Source organism: Hypanus sabinus, chromosome 5 (genome assembly GCF_030144855.1).
Source record: "Hypanus sabinus isolate sHypSab1 chromosome 5, sHypSab1.hap1, whole genome shotgun sequence".
Classification (NCBI taxonomy): domain Eukaryota; kingdom Metazoa; phylum Chordata; class Chondrichthyes; order Myliobatiformes; family Dasyatidae; genus Hypanus; species Hypanus sabinus.
The window spans coordinates 143,356,509-143,374,185 of record NC_082710.1 but is presented as its reverse complement, the minus strand read 5'-3'; the positions used below and the strand labels follow the sequence as shown (position 1 = coordinate 143,374,185).

The 17,677-nt window shown below is 44.8% G+C and overlaps 1 protein-coding gene across 2 annotated transcripts in view; it reads left to right on the top strand.

Moving 5' to 3' along the window:
• LOC132394400 (solute carrier family 15 member 1-like) overlaps positions 1-17,677 on the top strand; it is a 55,247-nt gene that overhangs the window by 18,500 nt on the left and 19,070 nt on the right. For both annotated transcript variants that reach the window (XM_059970485.1, XM_059970486.1), the window contains 11 exons: positions 773-872; positions 2,149-2,239; positions 3,545-3,625; positions 6,037-6,119; positions 8,798-8,884; positions 10,579-10,668; positions 11,570-11,614; positions 11,714-11,746; positions 11,843-11,931; positions 13,683-13,764; positions 16,293-16,409. In XM_059970485.1, coding sequence (XP_059826468.1) covers positions 773-872; positions 2,149-2,239; positions 3,545-3,625; positions 6,037-6,119; positions 8,798-8,884; positions 10,579-10,668; positions 11,570-11,614; positions 11,714-11,746; positions 11,843-11,931; positions 13,683-13,764; positions 16,293-16,409 — 898 coding nt within the window. The remainder of the gene's footprint in view (positions 1-772; positions 873-2,148; positions 2,240-3,544; positions 3,626-6,036; positions 6,120-8,797; positions 8,885-10,578; positions 10,669-11,569; positions 11,615-11,713; positions 11,747-11,842; positions 11,932-13,682; positions 13,765-16,292; positions 16,410-17,677) is intronic.

Here is a 17,677-nt window from a genome sequence, read left to right as displayed (position 1 = left end):
AGGCAGTGCCTGACCCAGCATCTGTCGTCCCTCATGTCTCGACTGTGGGGAAGGAGGAAGAGGGAACAAGCTGATATGTTAATTCAGCTTCTCTCTTGACAGATACTGCTTCATTTACTGGGTGTTTTTGGCTTTTCCTTTCTTATTTCGGACATCAGTGTCAGGAGATTTTGCTTTTTGTTAAGCAGACTGGAATTTGGAAGAATTAGAGGTGATGTTGATTATCAGTGGGCTGTGCATGGTTGGAGGGTGTTTTCTCTGGCGGGGGTATTTAAAACTAAGGGTGATTGCTTCATGATCAGGGTCGGCTATTAGGGATGGAGACGAGGAGGAATTCCTCTTTCAAAGGATGGGGAGGGAATCTTTGTAACTCACTAATTGGGGAGTTGTGGGGGGATCAGTGATTTAATATATTCAAGTCAGAGATAGGTTTTTAGAAATTGGGGGAATTGTAAATTATGGGGACTAGAGCATTACAAAGATGAATTGGTGGGATAATTAGCCTCTGCTAATGACTCCATTGCAGAGGTGACAAGGAAAGCAAATAGTGCTGGTGGGCTGGTGCCTTAAGGAAGAGGTTGCAGAGACTCAGTGCAGGAATAGGACTGATACTCCTGGGTGTTACAGTTTGAGGGGTTGAATATCCAGCTCCCTATCCTTGTGTTTGATGCCTCAGAAGTGAGACTGCAACCAAATGAGCTGCAGCCAACTTTCTCCCTCAAAGTCTGCACCAAAGCCCAAGTGTTACAATGCAAAATTCTGTTTCTCCCAGAGGTTTGTCAATGCTCGGACTGCTGCTTATTGCTTTGGGAACTGGTGGTATCAAACCATGTGTGTCTGCATTTGGAGGAGACCAGTTTGAGGATGATCAGGTAAACAAAAACATTAAGATTAAAGTATGTTCTTTAATCTGCTGCTAAAGCCAATAAGAAAGTACTTTAATATATCAAACATGTCAACAATCATTTCAGTGTAAAAGCATATTTTGTCATTAACTGCGCAGCAATTTTTTTTTGTAATTATTCAAGTGTGAACATTACAGGACATGCTGTCCCTAGCTGAATGGAGCATCTCATGATGTACTGTTAGGTAGATCTATCCCTGCATTTACTGTACTTTCCTGTATCTCGCTGGGAGACATACATGGTAAAGAAAACATAGCAGATTCCAATAAGTAAACTGTCTCCTGAACAAAACAAGGTCACAAAAATGGTGCTGGAAGAAAGCAGGTGAATTCAAATCATGTACAGGGGGGTTAAGCAGGCTGGCATTTTACTCATTGGAGCAAAGGAGAATTTGAAGTGAACTTACAGAGGTGTATTATATCATGAGGAGCATAGGTATTGTGAATGCACGCAGTCTTTTACCCAGGGTTGGGGGATTAAAGGGCCAGGGGCCTGTGGATCCCTTGCTTAATGGCAGTGGTCTGTGGCATAAAAAAGGTTGGGAACCCCTTGTTTAAGGAGAGAGGGGACAAAGTTAATAGAAACCTGAAGAGTAACTTTCTCACCCAGAGTGTGGTCAGTAAATGGAAGTGGTTGAAGCAGGTACAATAGTAGCATTTAAAAGAGTCTTGGACAGGTACATGGGTAGGAAAAGTAGTAAAAGTTTAGACTGAGATGCAGGCTAAATGTAGGCATTCTGGGCTAGCTTAGACGTGTGTCTTGGCCTGCATGGACAGATTAGACCAAAGGACCTGTTCATATGATTCTATGAGGGGCAAATAAAAGAGTGGGAGAAAGATTGGATGGATTAAGAGAGAAAGGAATATCGAGGAAACATGTTAAGTTCCTAACAATTGACATTAAACCATTCCCTAAAAACAATTTGCTACCTGTTGGTGAGAGGTTGCCTAGATTCTGGATCTGAAAGGTTTAGGAAGAAATCAAATCATTAATAACACAGTGTGATGTGCCAACTCTAATTTTCTGCAGATACAGCAACTTTTCAATGCATCAGTTTTCTGGTTCTCTCAAGGGTTGATTGAAAGGGGGTGAGACTTGTTGGAAGATTTAGATATGACCTTAAGCATCATTAAACCTACTGTAACATCAGCAGCTACACCGGGACTAGGTAAATGTGATGATCTGTGAAAATGCGTTTGGTTCCTATTGCTGCTGGAGTCAATTCTCTCTTCTTTCTCTCAAGGAAAAGCAAAGGAGCAAGTTCTTCTCAATTTTCTATTTATCAATCAATGCAGGAAGTCTAATTTCCACAATTGTTACTCCCATCCTGAGAGGTATGCATGTCTGATGAAGCAAGTATCAATGTACAACAATCAACTGCAAAGTTTTTGGAAACTACTCCAAGCCAATCAGTCTTTGTTGATCAACATTCTGATTGAAAACGCATCAAAGCTAATTGCAAAATAATCCAGTATTCTTGATTTCTACCATTTTCCGGATGCAGCGATTGTATGTGCCTTTCAGTGCGGCTTTGTGCAACTGCATTTTCATCAATGGAGTTGATATTCACTCCATACGTTCTTTTTTTAAAAAGGGGAAAAGGACAAAGAAACCGGCTATTCAGCTCCTTGAACCAATTCAGCCATCGCCAGTCTTTGGCTCAGCTCAACTTACTCACCCTGGTCCCCAAGCTTCAAAGTTCTTGCCTACAAGAACAAAAATCGATTAAAGGTGCAAAGATCTAGAAAATTACAATGTAGTAAGTTGTGTTTGCAATAGGTTAGGCTGCATCTTTGCCGAGAAAGAGAGCTGATGTTTCTGATCATTAGGCTTTCAAAACTCTACTTACCCCTTGAGCTGTTAAGGACAGCGTTCCAGATTTCCCCAGCCTTTGAAAAAGTGCAGAGAGAACTCCCTTTGATTTTGTGGCCTTGTCCATTTGCTATAGGCTCTCCCTGCTATCTATCCTCTGAAGACCTACAATCATCTTAAGCTCCCCAATTAGGTAATGTTCTGAACTCCAGGGTAAGCAAGTTTGGTCTGAGTGATATATTTCTTTAGACCCTAAGCTGTTGTCTCATCAATCGCTTCTCCTCCGAACTTTTCCATCCCTACAACCCATGCAGATTGCCATTTCTGGGCCTCTAATCATCTTGATTACTCTGTGATTGGGTGGCCATGTATTCAGTGCTTCATCCCACAACTCCTGATTCCTCCTCCCTCGGTCCTCTAGGAAGTTCCTTAATACTGCTCTCTTCCACCAAGTGTTTTGCCAATTGGCCTGATGTGATGCCCAATGGTAACACGTCAGTGAAAACCCACGCATGTTCTGCCATTGCTGAAGGCATAGCACATTTTGATCTTCACAGTTGTTGGTGAGTCTGATTGAGCTTTCCTCCAAGGGCAGTAGACCCAACCTTAAGTGCAGTGTCCCAAGCTATTCTCAGAGCTCCAGATGTGGTCCAATCAGAGTCCGGTACAGCTGGGTGGCCTCCAAACCCTGTCCTCCTGATCAATGCATTCCAGCCGTCCTCACAGATCGCTTGCATTTTTGTTTACAATTTGTACCTGACCCTGAATAGTTCACAAAATGGTTTTGCCTATTGGCCTTCTAACACTGGAACGCTCTTCTGTTTTAGAACAAAAATGTGGCCATGTTCCCCAGGCGTGTTATCCCTTGGCCTTTGGGGTCCCAGGCGCACTGATGGCAGTGGCTCTGCGTAAGTCTTGTTAATTCATTCCTCCAAGAAATGTACTGTAACCGGTATCACTTTCCAATATCAGTCATCGCTGCAGGGGAAGTGATGTTGGTGGTGAAGTAACCATATTGGGTCTTTTGGTTATAGATACAGCATCCAATAACTTACCTTACCTTCATGAGGGGGAATAACCATTGACTTTTGATTCATTAAGTGCTGTCAATGCTATAATGTGGTCCAGGAACCTCTGGGAATTAAAACTTGGCTTCCTCAGTAATGCAGTGAGGTGTACTCAGAATGACCATCTCCAGAAGGGGCTGAAGAATTATCTTTTATGTCTCATTTAGTTTGAAACATTATACGCTGTGGAAGGAGGCATTTCAGCCCGTTGTCCCTGTGCAAACTTTTTGAAAGTGCTCTGCAGTAAAACCCGCTCCTTGTAATTATTGAGGGCAGGGATAGGATGAAAGCCTATTTTATTTGGCATTTTGGAGGACAAAGGACATTTGACAAAAGCTTGAAGAAATCCCTGAACCAGAGTTGGGAATCCTTTACTAAAAGATGTCTTTGCATCCCAGAAATGGGTATGAAATCAAAACCGTGGAAGTACTCAGTGAGCTGGATAGCATCAGTGGAGAAAGAAATTGGTTTCATGTGTCAGGTGGATGAAGATTAGAGGAAGTTATAAATGAAGTTTGATAAGTACTCACCTTCTAACTCCACCATCTAGAAGGTTCAGGCTAGGAGTGTTATCAAACACTTTCCAACTTCAGCAACTCTAGAAGCCACACACTGTCCAGGACACAGCAGCCCAGATGGTAAGCTCCCAATTCATAACCATCTCACTGCACCACTGACACACGGTGGAAGCAGTTCATACCATTTTCAGGAGCAACAACTTACCAAGACTGCTGGGACATCACTTTCCAAACTCACCGCCTCTACCAGTCAGAAGGACAAGGGCACACTCGCAGCTGGAAATATATCACCGTTCCTTCACCGTCACTGGGTCAAGATCCAGGAATCCCCTCCCTGATAGCACTCTGGGTGTACCCACACCTCAAGGAATACAACGATTCAAGTGCAGTCTTCCCACCTTCTTCTTAGGGGCAACAAGGGATGGGCAATTAAACGCTGGCTCAGCCCACACCCTTTCAATGAATAGATGGAGGGAAGGGGGTTGTGCAAGGATGAAAGGGAAGATGTGTGAAGATGGAAGGCAAGTAAGAATAATGGACAAGGGAGACGATGGTGAAATGTGAAAGTGATAGTAATCAGACATGGATGGATCAGAGAAGGTGAAAATGGGAGCTGGAGATTTACTGGGTTACTTTCATTGATTTTCCCAGATCTGACACCATGGGCAAAGAGCATTATTTACTGCCCTTCCCTAATTCCCATGAAGATGCTCCCACAGCACTAGTGGGGAGGGTGCTCCAGGACTCAGACCGAGTGACAACGGAGTTCTAGTGATGTGCTCTCAAAGTCAGGGTATTGTGGGGATCTGAAGGGGGTGGTGTTCCCCCGTGCCTGCTGCCCTTGATGTTGGAGCTCATGGGTATGGGAGGTGTCAGCGTAGCCTGCGTGAGGAACCGCACTGCACTCTGTAGATGGCGTACATTGAACATAGGAGCAGGAGTAGGTCACCTGGCCTGTCGATCCTGCTCTGTTATTCAATAAGATCATGGCTGATCTGGCCATGGACTCTTCTCCACCTACCTGCCTTTTCCCCAGAACCTTTACTTCCCCTGCTATGCAAAAATCCATCCAACATTGTCTTAAATACATTTACTGAGGTAAACTCCACTGCTTCATTGGTCTGAGAATTCCAGATTCACCTCTGTCTGGGGAAAGCAGTTCCTCCTCATCTCCGTCCTGAATCTACTCCCCTGAATCTTGAGGCTATGTCCCCTAGTTCTAGTCTCACCTACCAGAAATAACTTTCTATCACCTACCAGAAATAACCTCTATTTTAACGATCCCTTTCCTAATTTTATATGTCTCTATAAGATCTCCTCTCATTTTTCTGAATTCCAGCTAGTACAGTCCCAGGTGACTCTCCTCATAGTCTAACCCTCTCATCTCTGGAATCAATCTGGTGAGCCTCCTCTGCACTGCCTCCAAAGCCAGTATATCCTTCCTCAAGTAAGGAGACCATTTGCTTTCTTGATTGCCTGCTGCACCTGCACTACAGCCACTGTGGGTGGTCGTGGTGGGAAGGAATGCCTAGGGTGGTGAGTGAGATTTCAGTCAAGTGAACTGCTTTGTCCTGGATGGCTTTGATCTCCTTGGGTACTGTTGGACCCACTTAATGGGACATGTGGCAAGCATTTCAATACAATCCATGGGTTCTCATCTGTTCTCTAAGCTTGTGAGAAGCTTCATGTTCAAATGATCATCGTCGATTAACCATTGCTTTTTGTGTATTTCAGTTGTATTTATCGGAGGAAGTCCCTTGTACAAGAAGTCTTCTCCACAGGGAAATATCGTGCTTAAAGTTAGCAAGTGCATCGCAGTAAGTAATAACTTGGGAACGGAATTCTTTAATGCAAAGCAGCAGAGCAGACATCACGAGAAGGGTATGAACATAAATATTGTGATTTCCTCTCAACAGCTGTTGGCTTGTATCACAAATTGCTAACTCTGTAGGCTGACTAACACTCCTGCAAACTAATGTCTGCACTCTTGAACAAGTGTAGCAGAAACTGGTTGCTCTCATTAGGGAAGTGTGTTTGCCCATTCTACATTCCCTGTTCCGAGGTTAATTTCCCTGGGTGTTGCTAGAACTAAATGCTATGAGGGAATAAAGCATGGATCCTATAATCTTGCCTCAAGGACTAATCTCCGCGTCAGAACCCCAGGATTGTCTTCCAGCTCAAATTCCCCTCAAAAGTGGCAGATATGCAACACCTAATGGCTCTGTTCAAGGAGAGTGGATGAAGTTGGGGCAACTTGGCACATGGGTATAGTTTGGTAAAGGATGGTTTAAAATGTCAGCTTGGTGAGCTGGATTTGCAGGAAAAGGGGGAAAAGAATGCTTGACATCCAAGACAGAAAGAAGAGTAGCTGTCAAAAAAGTCAAAGGAAAGAGACAAGATTTGCAATTGGTTTTGAGTTGGGGATTTATGCTGTAGGGACACACTGTGACTTTCCAGGCACTTGTTCTGAACAGAGTTAAATAGAGGACACAGCACATGGACAGACCACTTCAGCCAGCCTCTCGCAAACCTCCTCCCACCCCAGCACTTCAGCCTGTCAACACACCTTGGACAAGCAAATCTGCACGGCAGCTAAAGAGAGATCATGGATACACCAACCCTGACCAGTGCCAATTTTGATCTTTACCATTACAACTCGGTATACAGTCATCAATGTAACTAGTAAAAAGTGCAAAAGTATTGGCTCCTCCCAAGCACATGGAAACACTGAGTCTGGAAATAATCAAGCAGGAATCATATGAACATCAGATCTCAGTTACTCATCAGCATCTACAATTCCCTCCAATTAATATATTTCCTTCATATTTTTCGAATGGTGAGAGATTGAACTGTATTGCTGTCCAAGGGACTTGGGTTTCTATGTACATGAATTGGTCAAAATTAATGGTCAGGTTGAGCAAGTAATTAAGAAAACAAATGGTATGTTGGCCTTCAGTACAGAAGGCTTTGAGTACAGGAGTCAAGATGTATAACTGCAGTTAAACAGGCTCCTAATGAGACAGCACTTGGAATATTGTGTACAGGTCTGACCTCTCTGACTCAGGATAGATTTGAAATGGAGCAGTGCAACAGCAATTTATCAGATTCATGGGATGGGGAGTTACTCAGTCAGTAGAGATTAAGCAGACACTGGCCTTATGCCCTTAAGTTTTGAAGATTGGGGTCTCTAATTGGAATTGGTTTACTATTGTCCCATGTACCAAGATATGGTGAAAAGCTTGTCTTGCATACTGATTACACAGTGCAGTAAGGTAGTTATAAGCCAAAACCATAACAGAATGCAGAATTATAAACTCAAGAGACTCTGCAGAAGCTAAATCCAGAGCAACACACAAATTGCTGGAGGAACTTAGCAGGTCTTTGATTATATTGTCTGCTTTACCGAGGCAGCGAGACATGTAGACAGTCCGTCAAAGAGAGGTTGGTTTCGATGATGTGCTGAGCCATTCCATGACTCCCTGCAGTTTCTTGCGGTCAAGGGCAGAGTAGTTGCCCCTCCAAGCCATAATGCATCTTCGTGAAGCATCAAAAATTCTTAGTGGGCTTGACAGAATAGATAGAGATATGATCTTACCCTGAGTGAAGTGTATAGTGTTTGGGACCACAGTGTCAGAGAGATGGACAGCCATTCAGGACTGAGTTGACAAGAAATTCATTCACACGGAGGGTAGAGAATTTGAAAGCTTCTCTACCCAAGAGAGCTGTGTAGGTTTGATCATTGGGAATATTCAAGACACAGATTGAAGGTTTCTAGGATATTAAGGAAATTTATGAATATGAGGATAGTGTAGAAAATGGAAGTGGGACGCAAGATCTGGGATGTTTTCATTGGATGGGGGAGCTGTTGCAAGGTTCTATCCAATGAGTTATTGTATGATTAAATACATGGCAGACATACTTATAGGGGGAATGGACAGGGATGTGGAGATGATATAAAATGGGACTCATGCAGGTTTGGTGTAAGTCACTAACCTCCCAGGTTCTGAAAGGCCTGGATAGAGTGGACACGGAGAGAATGTTTCCATTAGAAGAAGGGAGTAAGATCTGAGGGTACAGCCTCAGAATAAAGAGATGTCCCTTTCAAAACAGAAATGAGGAGGAATTTCTTCAGGCAGAGTGTGGTGAATTTGTGGAATCTGTTGTGATGGAGTGCTGTCAAGTTGTTGGGTGAGTTTAAGGGAGAGGTTGATAGGTTTTTTTATTGGTAAGAGGGTTAAGGGTTACAGAGAGAAGGTAGGAAAATCAGCCATGTTTGATTGGTTTCAATGGACCAAAGGGCTTAATTCTGCTCCTCTATCAATGGTCTAAATGGATGGTCAGCATGGACTCAATGGGCCAAAAGGCCTGTTTTCACGCTGTTTAGCTTGGTAACTCCATAAGTTTCTGAGGATTCCCCTGATGTTTTACTTTTCTAAAACTTTTATTAACTTTCATTAATGATGTGTCAAAATGAATGTGTTTTCTCCCCCAACAGTTTGCAATTAAGAACAGATTCAAACACCGAAGTAATCAGTACCCCAAACGAGAGCACTTTATGGATTGGGCTTCCGACAAATATGATGTAAGTCTCTGGAAAGAACTTTATTTCCATACTAGTTTCTAATCATAAAATCACAAGTCCCAACTGTTCAGCTTTGCTTTCATATCCTAGGAAATGCTTATTCCCAATGTGTTTGCAACCTGTCTCCAGGATACTGCCCCTTTACATACAAAAGAGTTCCTGTAATATTATTAAATTCAGAAGTCTTACTTGTGTTCATTTCTATGTGTAGTAAAATTAGTTTCCTTTCCCTCCCCTCTCTCCTCCTCCCCTTCTTCTCCTCCTCCCCGCTCCTCTCCCTCTCCTTCTCCCCACTTCTTCTCCCCTCCCCTCCCCTCCCTCTTCCCCTCCCTCCCTCTCCCCCTCCTCTCCCCCTCCTTTCCCCTCCCCCTCCTTCTCCTTCTCTTTCAGTAACTGTTCTTTCTTATCAATCTTACACCCCTTTCATCATTTTCATTACAATACTATGGAGGGATGGTAACCATATCAAGTGATTTTTGTGCATTTTCCAACTTGCTGACAAAAGCAACTCTTAGACATCTGTAAAAACTGAATCTGTAGGTTATCCAGGAATAGCCTGTATGCAACTCCCTTTTTAACGTCTCCTTGTACACTCTTTTGAGCAACGTGTTTGAAATCATAATGGGTAACAATAATGTTCTGAAGCAATATCTCTGTGAATCTTTGGCCAGTGATTTGAAAGCCATGCAGGCTGCCACTCATCCCTCTGCCAGTTTGTCCTTTCCATCTTAAACATGCAATTAAGACCCTCACTTTGACCGAACAATAGGCAAGTTGCTGGAGGAACTGCAGCATCTGTGGAGGGAGATGGATAGTTGATACTTCAGGCTAAGACCTTGCATCTGACTGATGAAACGTTTCTATCCAAAGCTCCGACTGACCATTCCCTCACTAGACTGACATGGCTCATTTATTTCTTTTATTATTTTATTTAGACATACAGCATGGAATAGGCCCTTTCAGCCCAACAAGCCACACTGCCCAGCAATCCCCCTATTTAACACTAGCCTAATCACAGGGCAATTAACAAAGACCAATTAACTTACTAACCGGTATGTCTTTGGAATGTGGGTAAAAACGACAAAAAACGACAATGTTTAACTGTATGGCTAAAGTCAATTAATCTTTGTTCACCCAAGGGAGGGTGGGATATGGTGGGTGAGAGTACAAGTGGACGACGGTGGGGCACAGCTCGTCAATCCCGACCTCTGGTGCCATCTGCACGTTCTCCCTGTGATTGCGTGTGTTTCCCCAGGGGTGTTCTGGTTTGCTCCTATATCATGCAGGCTGAAGGGTAAATTGCCCCCTGAGCATAGGATCTGGGCAGAACAGGTGGGAGTGTGGGGAGAATAAAATGGGATTTTAGAAATTGTTGACCTGCCCTCAATGGGCCAAAGAGCCTCCTTCCTTGCTGAGGTGTTCCTCAGCTCTGAGGTAGCCGTCGTGCTGGGAAAGTCCCAAGGGATGGATGGCGCCATCCCATTTGTGCGTTGCTTTCAGCGATGAGTGGGGTATGCCAGGTGGACTCGCTCGCACTGGCCTTGCTCTATGTCAGGGGGCAGAAGCTGGTGTTGGCGTCAGCACTGAATTCGTCCAGTCAGAGACGATTTGCGTTACATTTCAGAAAGACGGAACAAGCAGAGAAAACGACTCACCTCCTTCTTGTTATCTCTTCTCTTTATCAACTGGTTTAGGAGCATTTGATTGCTCAGATCAAGATGGTGCTGAAAGTTCTGTTCCTGTATATCCCTCTTCCGATGTTCTGGGCGTTGTTTGACCAGCAGGTAAGGCATTCGTATATCAGTAAACATGAATAAAAGGGATTGACTGGTGTCAACTACACCACTATAGTGACTTGATAGAGGCGTGCAAGATTATAATGGGTGTAGATAGAGTGGACAGCCAGTACATTTTCCCCAGGCTGCCAGTGCTCAATACCAGAGGACCATGTCTAAGGTGAGTGGAGGGGAGTTGAGAAGAGCGGTCTGAGAATCGATATACAAAGAATAGTAGGTGCATGGAATGCACTGCCTGGGGCCATGGTGGAGGCTGATACAATAGGGACACTCAAAGGACTGTATGTAAAAATACTGGAAGGTTGTGGTGGTGTAGGGGTTAGATTGATTGTGGAATAGATTTATACTGGTTGGCACAATATCATGGACTGATGGGTCTGCGCTTTGCTGTACTTTTCTATGTTCTATGACTATTGGTCTAAATATGATCGTGGCTGATCTTTTATCTCAGCAGCACATCCCTATATAAATCCCATCACCCTGATTCCCTGATTATCTAAAGGTCTGTTGACTTGTGCCTTGAAAATATGCAGACTAAACCTCCGTGGTCCTCTTGAGGCGGAGATTCCCGAGATTTACAGCCCCTTTTCGTTTCAGTCCTCACCTCTTCATCCAGCTTGCAGGGACCCATCCCTGCTCTTGGAGCAGAGAATATCGTACAGTACTGCTCAGGGACAGGCTCTTGCGCCCACCGTGTCTCTGTTGGACACAGTCTACCTCCCTCTGTCCCCTGTATCTTAGCCATTCCCTGTGAGAGGGAGATCCACTTGCTCTCCCCTTTCTGGGAAAGGAGGGTTCCCCCCCCCCCCACCCCTGAATTCCTGACTGGCTATTTAATTCACATTTTAAATATTTATAATTTCTCAGGATTCCTTATTTGATTCTACAGGGTTCAAGATGGACTTTGCAAGCTGTTACAATGAATGGAAATTTCGTAAGAACATCAATGAACAATTTCACTATATTTTACAAAATTCCATGCCTTTTTATCAGCCATGCTGATGGTCACTAACAAACGTCTTTTTATCTTTAGGGAGGGATTGATATCCAGCCTGATCAGATGCAGGTAAGCATGCTTCACTTGTCCAGGCGCACTCTGTGTTCATCAGTTGATCCCCTTTGACAAAGAATCTGATCAATTTTTAATGTGCTTTCTACCCAGACAGTCAACCCCATTCTGATTCTGATTTTGGTTCCAGTTGTTGACACAATCGTCTACCCCCTGATTGCTAAGTGCAAACTAAACTTTACGTAAGTATGACAAATCTACCTGGTTTAGATGATGATACTGAGGTTACTAATGCATATTTCAACAAGGTGTTGGGCACGGTATTGAATTGAAGTCAAAAAGTCAAAGTTGAGTTTATTGCTATCTGCACACTAATGAAAACCTTACTTTCAGCAGCGCCACAGGCACGTAGCATCAGATGAGCACCAGTCATGTGAAAACCATGAATTAAGCATAAATTAGACATTTTTTAACAAGAGAGAACACAATCTGGGGGGAGGGGGGAGTTGATTTTAGTGCAAAGTGATCAAAGTGATCAGAATATTGGTAAACTGCAGAGAATAGGGTTATGCTGACCCTATTCAAGGTTCAAGAACTGAATGGTTGAAGGGATGCAGCTGTTCTTGAACCTGGTCGTCAGGAAGCTGAATAATCAATATAAAGTGTGATTCCTCTGTGGAACCTCCACTTACTCTGCACGGTAATCGTAAGCTCCATTGCTCGGCTCCATCTTCCTTCTCGATAGGTCACACTAAATTCCATTGTTGCTGCTAATCAGCTACTGTAGTCTTTCAACCTCCCAGTTCCAGCCATCACAGACTTCCAGCTTTCCTGTGGCGTTTTTGGACAAACATTCTCTAATTTCATCTAATAATTATTCTCCAGTATAAGAAATATGGAGGGTCATGGACCATGTTGGAGGGAAAAATTATATTGATCTTTCATTTTAGTTAGATTTAAAACAAAGTTTGATAGGTTCTGGATTATTAACGTTGTCAAAGGCTACAAGGAGAAGGCAGGAGGAATGGGTTGTAAAGGAAAATAAATCTGCCAGAATCGAATGCTGGGGCAGATGTGATGGGTCAAATGCTCACTCTGCTCCGATGTCTTATGGTTTTGTGGTCACTGTGAAGAAGATGGCACCAGCGAATAACACACCCGAAGGCGACATCTTTAAGATGGTTTACAATCTACTCCTTCCACTTTTTAAAATTTCAAATATAGTTCTGCTACTATCGGAGCCTGTTATCTACACTCTGGCAGTGTGTTTTCGGGCCAATCGAGCCATCTGGTGCTTTGTTACCTCCGAGAGTGCACCATAGGGCTGCAGGTCGAGCTTGTGGCAAGCAGGCTAGGAGGCCTGGAGACAGGGAGTAGGCCCATGGTCGACTCCATCTCTCAATCATCTTGCCGACTGAAGCGGCGAGGAAAATTGAAATCTTCGGGGTGGGTGCGGAGGATGCGCCAGTGTTCAGGGCCATCTACCAGCCTCTCGCTTGCTGCTGCCAGAGGAGGGTATCTACGTAGGACAGTCTCTCTCTCTCTCTCCTTCTCCCTTGCGTTCAAATGATCTCCCTCTCACCTTCAGCGCTGTTGGAGAATGGTGCCAGGGTAAGGTTTAATCGAAGCGGATTGTGGATTGTGGACTGAGGCACATTATGATGGGTCTCTAGGCTGTCCTGGTCACTCCTTATTTTTTGTTGCTAGTTTGGACAATTTGAATCAGGGCAAAGGAATACTGAACTGAAATGAAATACGTCTTTTGATTTTGTGTTTTACATTCTGTGCTTTTCGCTCATTTTTTTTGTTGCTGTTTGTGCGATTCATTTTGTTTTTGCACCTGGGAGTGGGTTTGATGCTTTTTATTCTGTGAGAGGGTTCCGTGGTTCTTCCTGTTCCATGGCTGTCTGTGGGGAAGACACACCTCAGGGTTGTATACTGCATACAAGCTTTGATAATAAATGTACTTTGAATGCTTTGAATTTGCATGCAGGCCCCTGAGGAGGATGACGGTCGGGATGTTCCTAGCGGCCATGGCCTTTATAGCTGCTGCTCTGGTGCAAGTTGAAATCGATGTGAGTAAGGAAAGTCCAGAATTCAGAACATGAACCGCTAAAGTACTGGTTCCTCCAGTGAAACGGTTCTTGGCATGGCACAGTCTCTAAGAAGTTTCTATGTCCTCCTTGTGACGGTGTGGGTTTCCTCCAGGTGCCCTCCCACAGTCCAAAGAGGTGCAGCTTAGGGTTAGTGAGCTGGGGCCACGCTATGTTGGCACCAGAACTGTGGTGAAACGTGCGAGGAGCCCCAGCACAGGCTCGTACTTCGGTGCTCGCAGACTCCAGCGAGGTGTTTCACCATATGCTTTGAGGTACGAGAGACAAATAAAGCCAACCTTAATCTTGCAGTGTTGCATTGAACTACTTTGGATAATTGGCTGCTCCAGCTTTCATCATGGAGTCACAGGGGGACACAGCGCGGGAAGACGGTGACACAAAAGACGAAAATGCTGCACTCTTAGCATGAATATAAGCCACTGGAGGAACTTAGTGAGTCAGGCGATATCAGATGCTGCCTGATAACTGAGTACCTCCATCAGCTCGTTTACAGCACGGAGACACTCCCACCCAGTCCGCACTGGGCAGCGGCGACCCATTTTTATCAGTCCCCCGTTACCCCTCCCACTTTATTTCTCCCTATGTTCCCATCAAAATCCCCCAGATTCCACCACCCACCTACGCACTAGGGGCAATTTACAGCGGCCAGAGAGCCACCACCCTGGACGTCTTTGGGATGTGGGAGGAAATCCGAGCACCCGAGCGGTCACAGGGACGACATGCAGACGGAGAGCACTGGAGGTCAAGGTTGATGCCTGGTTTATGCCTCTGTGCTGCACTTGTATTGAGATTCTCTCACACTTACAACCTTCCTTCTTCTCTTCTTTGCTAGAAATTTCAGACTTGCCCCCTTTGACTCTCACCAATTTTTATCGAAGCGCCATAGAAAGCATCCTGTCTGGATGCATCACGGGTTGGGATGCCAACTGCTCTGCCTGAGACGGGAAGAAGCCACAGAGAGCTGTGGTCACAGATCAGTACCCCACGGAATCCAGACTCCCTTCCACGAACATCCCACTGCCTCAGTATGGAAGGTCTTTATGTTGGCCAAGACTCTACCCACCCAGGACATTCTCTCTCCTCTCGCTTCCCATCGGGCAGAAGATACAAATGCCTGAAACCACCAGGCTAAAGGACAGCTTCTATCCTGCTGTTTGACTCTATTGTTTGAAAAGATGGACTCTTGACCTCACAATTTATCTCATTATAACTGCGCACCTTATTGTCTACCTGCACTGTACTTTTTCTGTAACTGTTGCACTTTATTCTGTTACTGTTTTCCCACTATTGTAGTGAAGTGATCTGTGGGAATGGTATACAAGTTTTTCCACTGCAGCTCAGTACAGGTGTCAATAATAAACCAATTTACCTGTTTACTCCTCCCTCAGATCTACCTTGTGTTAGTCCCCAACTCTGACCTCCCTTTCTCAGCCAGAACCAGCTCTTCATGTATCATTCTGCCTCTCCTGCCCTTCGCTCTTTCCCCTCTTAAAGCTGACTCTTCTTCCCGCAACAACAATCCATTTGCTGCAGGATTTCAGAGGGCTGAGCAGTATCTGTGGGAGGGAAAGAAGAGATTACCTCTCAGGGCAAAGCTGCAATGATAGGCACGTGATGAAAGAAAAATGGAGGACTATATAGGAGGGAAGTGTTTGATTGATCCTAGAGGAGGTAAAAAAGGTTAGTACAGCATTATGGGCCAAAGGGCCCATTCTATGTTCCATGTTCTAGCACCCTGCTATAAGTTGCTGCTCAACTCACTGACTTGCTGCAGCAGATTGTTTGTTGCTCGAGGTTTCAGCAACTGCAGTCTTTTGTGTCTCCTTCCAGCTTCTGCCTGTTCAGATGAAAGGCCATTGCCCTGAGAATTGTCTGATCAGTCCCTTGCAAAGCTGCTCAGATGAGACTCCCGTCAAACTGGACTTCCATGAACAACTAACACTGTTTGCTGAGTATGTTCAGAAAACCTAATGCTTAACAGCAGGGATTACTACCGGCATTGCTGTTTCACATTTGACTCCGTGCTTCTCCCACTACTCACGCTGACTGTTTTCAGCATCTGCTGCTTTTATAGAAGGTTGCAAACATGTTTGTAATTTCCTCTGTTCTACTGCGCGAGATTGACGTTCGTCTCCCAGCAATGTCCAGGAGCATTTCAGAGGCGCAGTGACATAGTGGGTACATGTGGGGTTTGCATCCTTGCCCTACGGCTGCGTGGGGTTTCCCATGGGTACTCCTGCTTCCTCCCTTATTCCAAAGACGCAAGAGTTGGTTTGTGTGTTCAGCCGAATGGTAGAATCCAGGGATAGTTGTCTGGAATGTTTAGGAAAAATGGGTTAGGGTGAGACAGGTATAAAAAGAAGGTGGGAGATGGTTGGCATAACTCTGTAGGCCAAAGGCCTGTTTCTGTGTTGTATCTCTCCATGTTTGGGCAACGACTAGAATCATGTTGTGTGGTCCTAAATATATCTTCCTTCTTTCCCTTTTAGAGAACTCTTCCTAAGTTTCCCGTTGGCAAGGAGAGTCAAATCAAGATTGCAAACGTCGGTAACACAGCAGTCAACGTATCCCTTTCCAAGTCTTATTATTTGGTGGAGCCTTCAAAGGTGCGTGGTATCATAGTGGCCCATCTGCCAACAAGCACTTGCACCCTACACAAAGCAATGGGACTCACTGAGAAGGCATAACAACTGCAATGTAGTCACCATTTCTCCTCCTACTCATTCCTGAATCAGGTTTAATATATATTCAATTAAATTAGTGCAAAAATAAAAATACAAAAGTGAGGTCGCGTTCATGGTTTCAATGTCCATTCAGAAATCGGATGGCAGAGGGGAAGAAGCTGTCCCTGAATCGTTGAGTGTGTGCCCTCAGCCTCCTGAACCTCCTTCCTGAGGGTATCTCTTGAGTGGTGGTGATCCGTAGTGAAGGATGCCGCCTTTTTGAGGCATCGCTCCTTGAAGACGTCCTGGATACTATGGAGGCTAGTGCCCATGACGGAGCTGATTAAGTTCACAACTTTCTGCAACTTCTATTGACCTTGCGCAGTACCACACCGCCCCCCCCCCCCCCATATCAGATGGCGATGCAGCCAGTTAGAATGCTCTCCACGGCATATCGAAACGATGCTGTCAAGATTGTGTTCTGTTCTTCAGACAGCCCCTCTGCTTGAGGCTAGTCTACTCCTGGCGCCATGTTTTAGGAAGCAGTTTTAGGGGAAACATCTTATGAGTTTTGAGCAAGGGGATTTCCAGAGCTGAACAATTAGACAGTAGAATGCACAGGAGGAGTGAAGGGAGCAGATGTGTCCTGGAAATGGGACGGCTCTTTTGATATCAGCATTCTGATCTTCCTGGCCCATCAGGTAGGGAAGGCCAGCAATGGAGTTGGTACAGAACTTCACTCACGATGTGTGACTTAGATTGGGGGGGGGGGGGGGTTGATATCAAGGTAACCCCTCCTGCTTCGCAATTAAAGTGGAATTGCGGCTGGGAATTACTCATAGAGTAAACACTTGCGCATAGTCACAGAAGAGAACTTTCACTAATTGTTCAAGATTCAGATGTTGTTATCGAGGTCGGCATTTATTGCCTGTTCCTAACTGTCCTTGAGAAGGTAGGGGAGAGCCACCCTCTTGAACTGCTGCAGTCCTTCTGGAAGGTGCTCCTTGGGGAGAGAACTCCCGGATTTGGACCCAGTGCTGAAAAGACAGTCATACATTGCTAAGATGGGATGGTGTTTAAGGGGAACCTGTTCCTGCCGGTCTTGTGCCTCTTGATGATAGAGGCCATGGATTTTGGAGGGTACTATCAGATTAATCTGGGTGAGTAACTGCTGTGTAGATTGTAGATGGTACACATTCACATCCACCAGC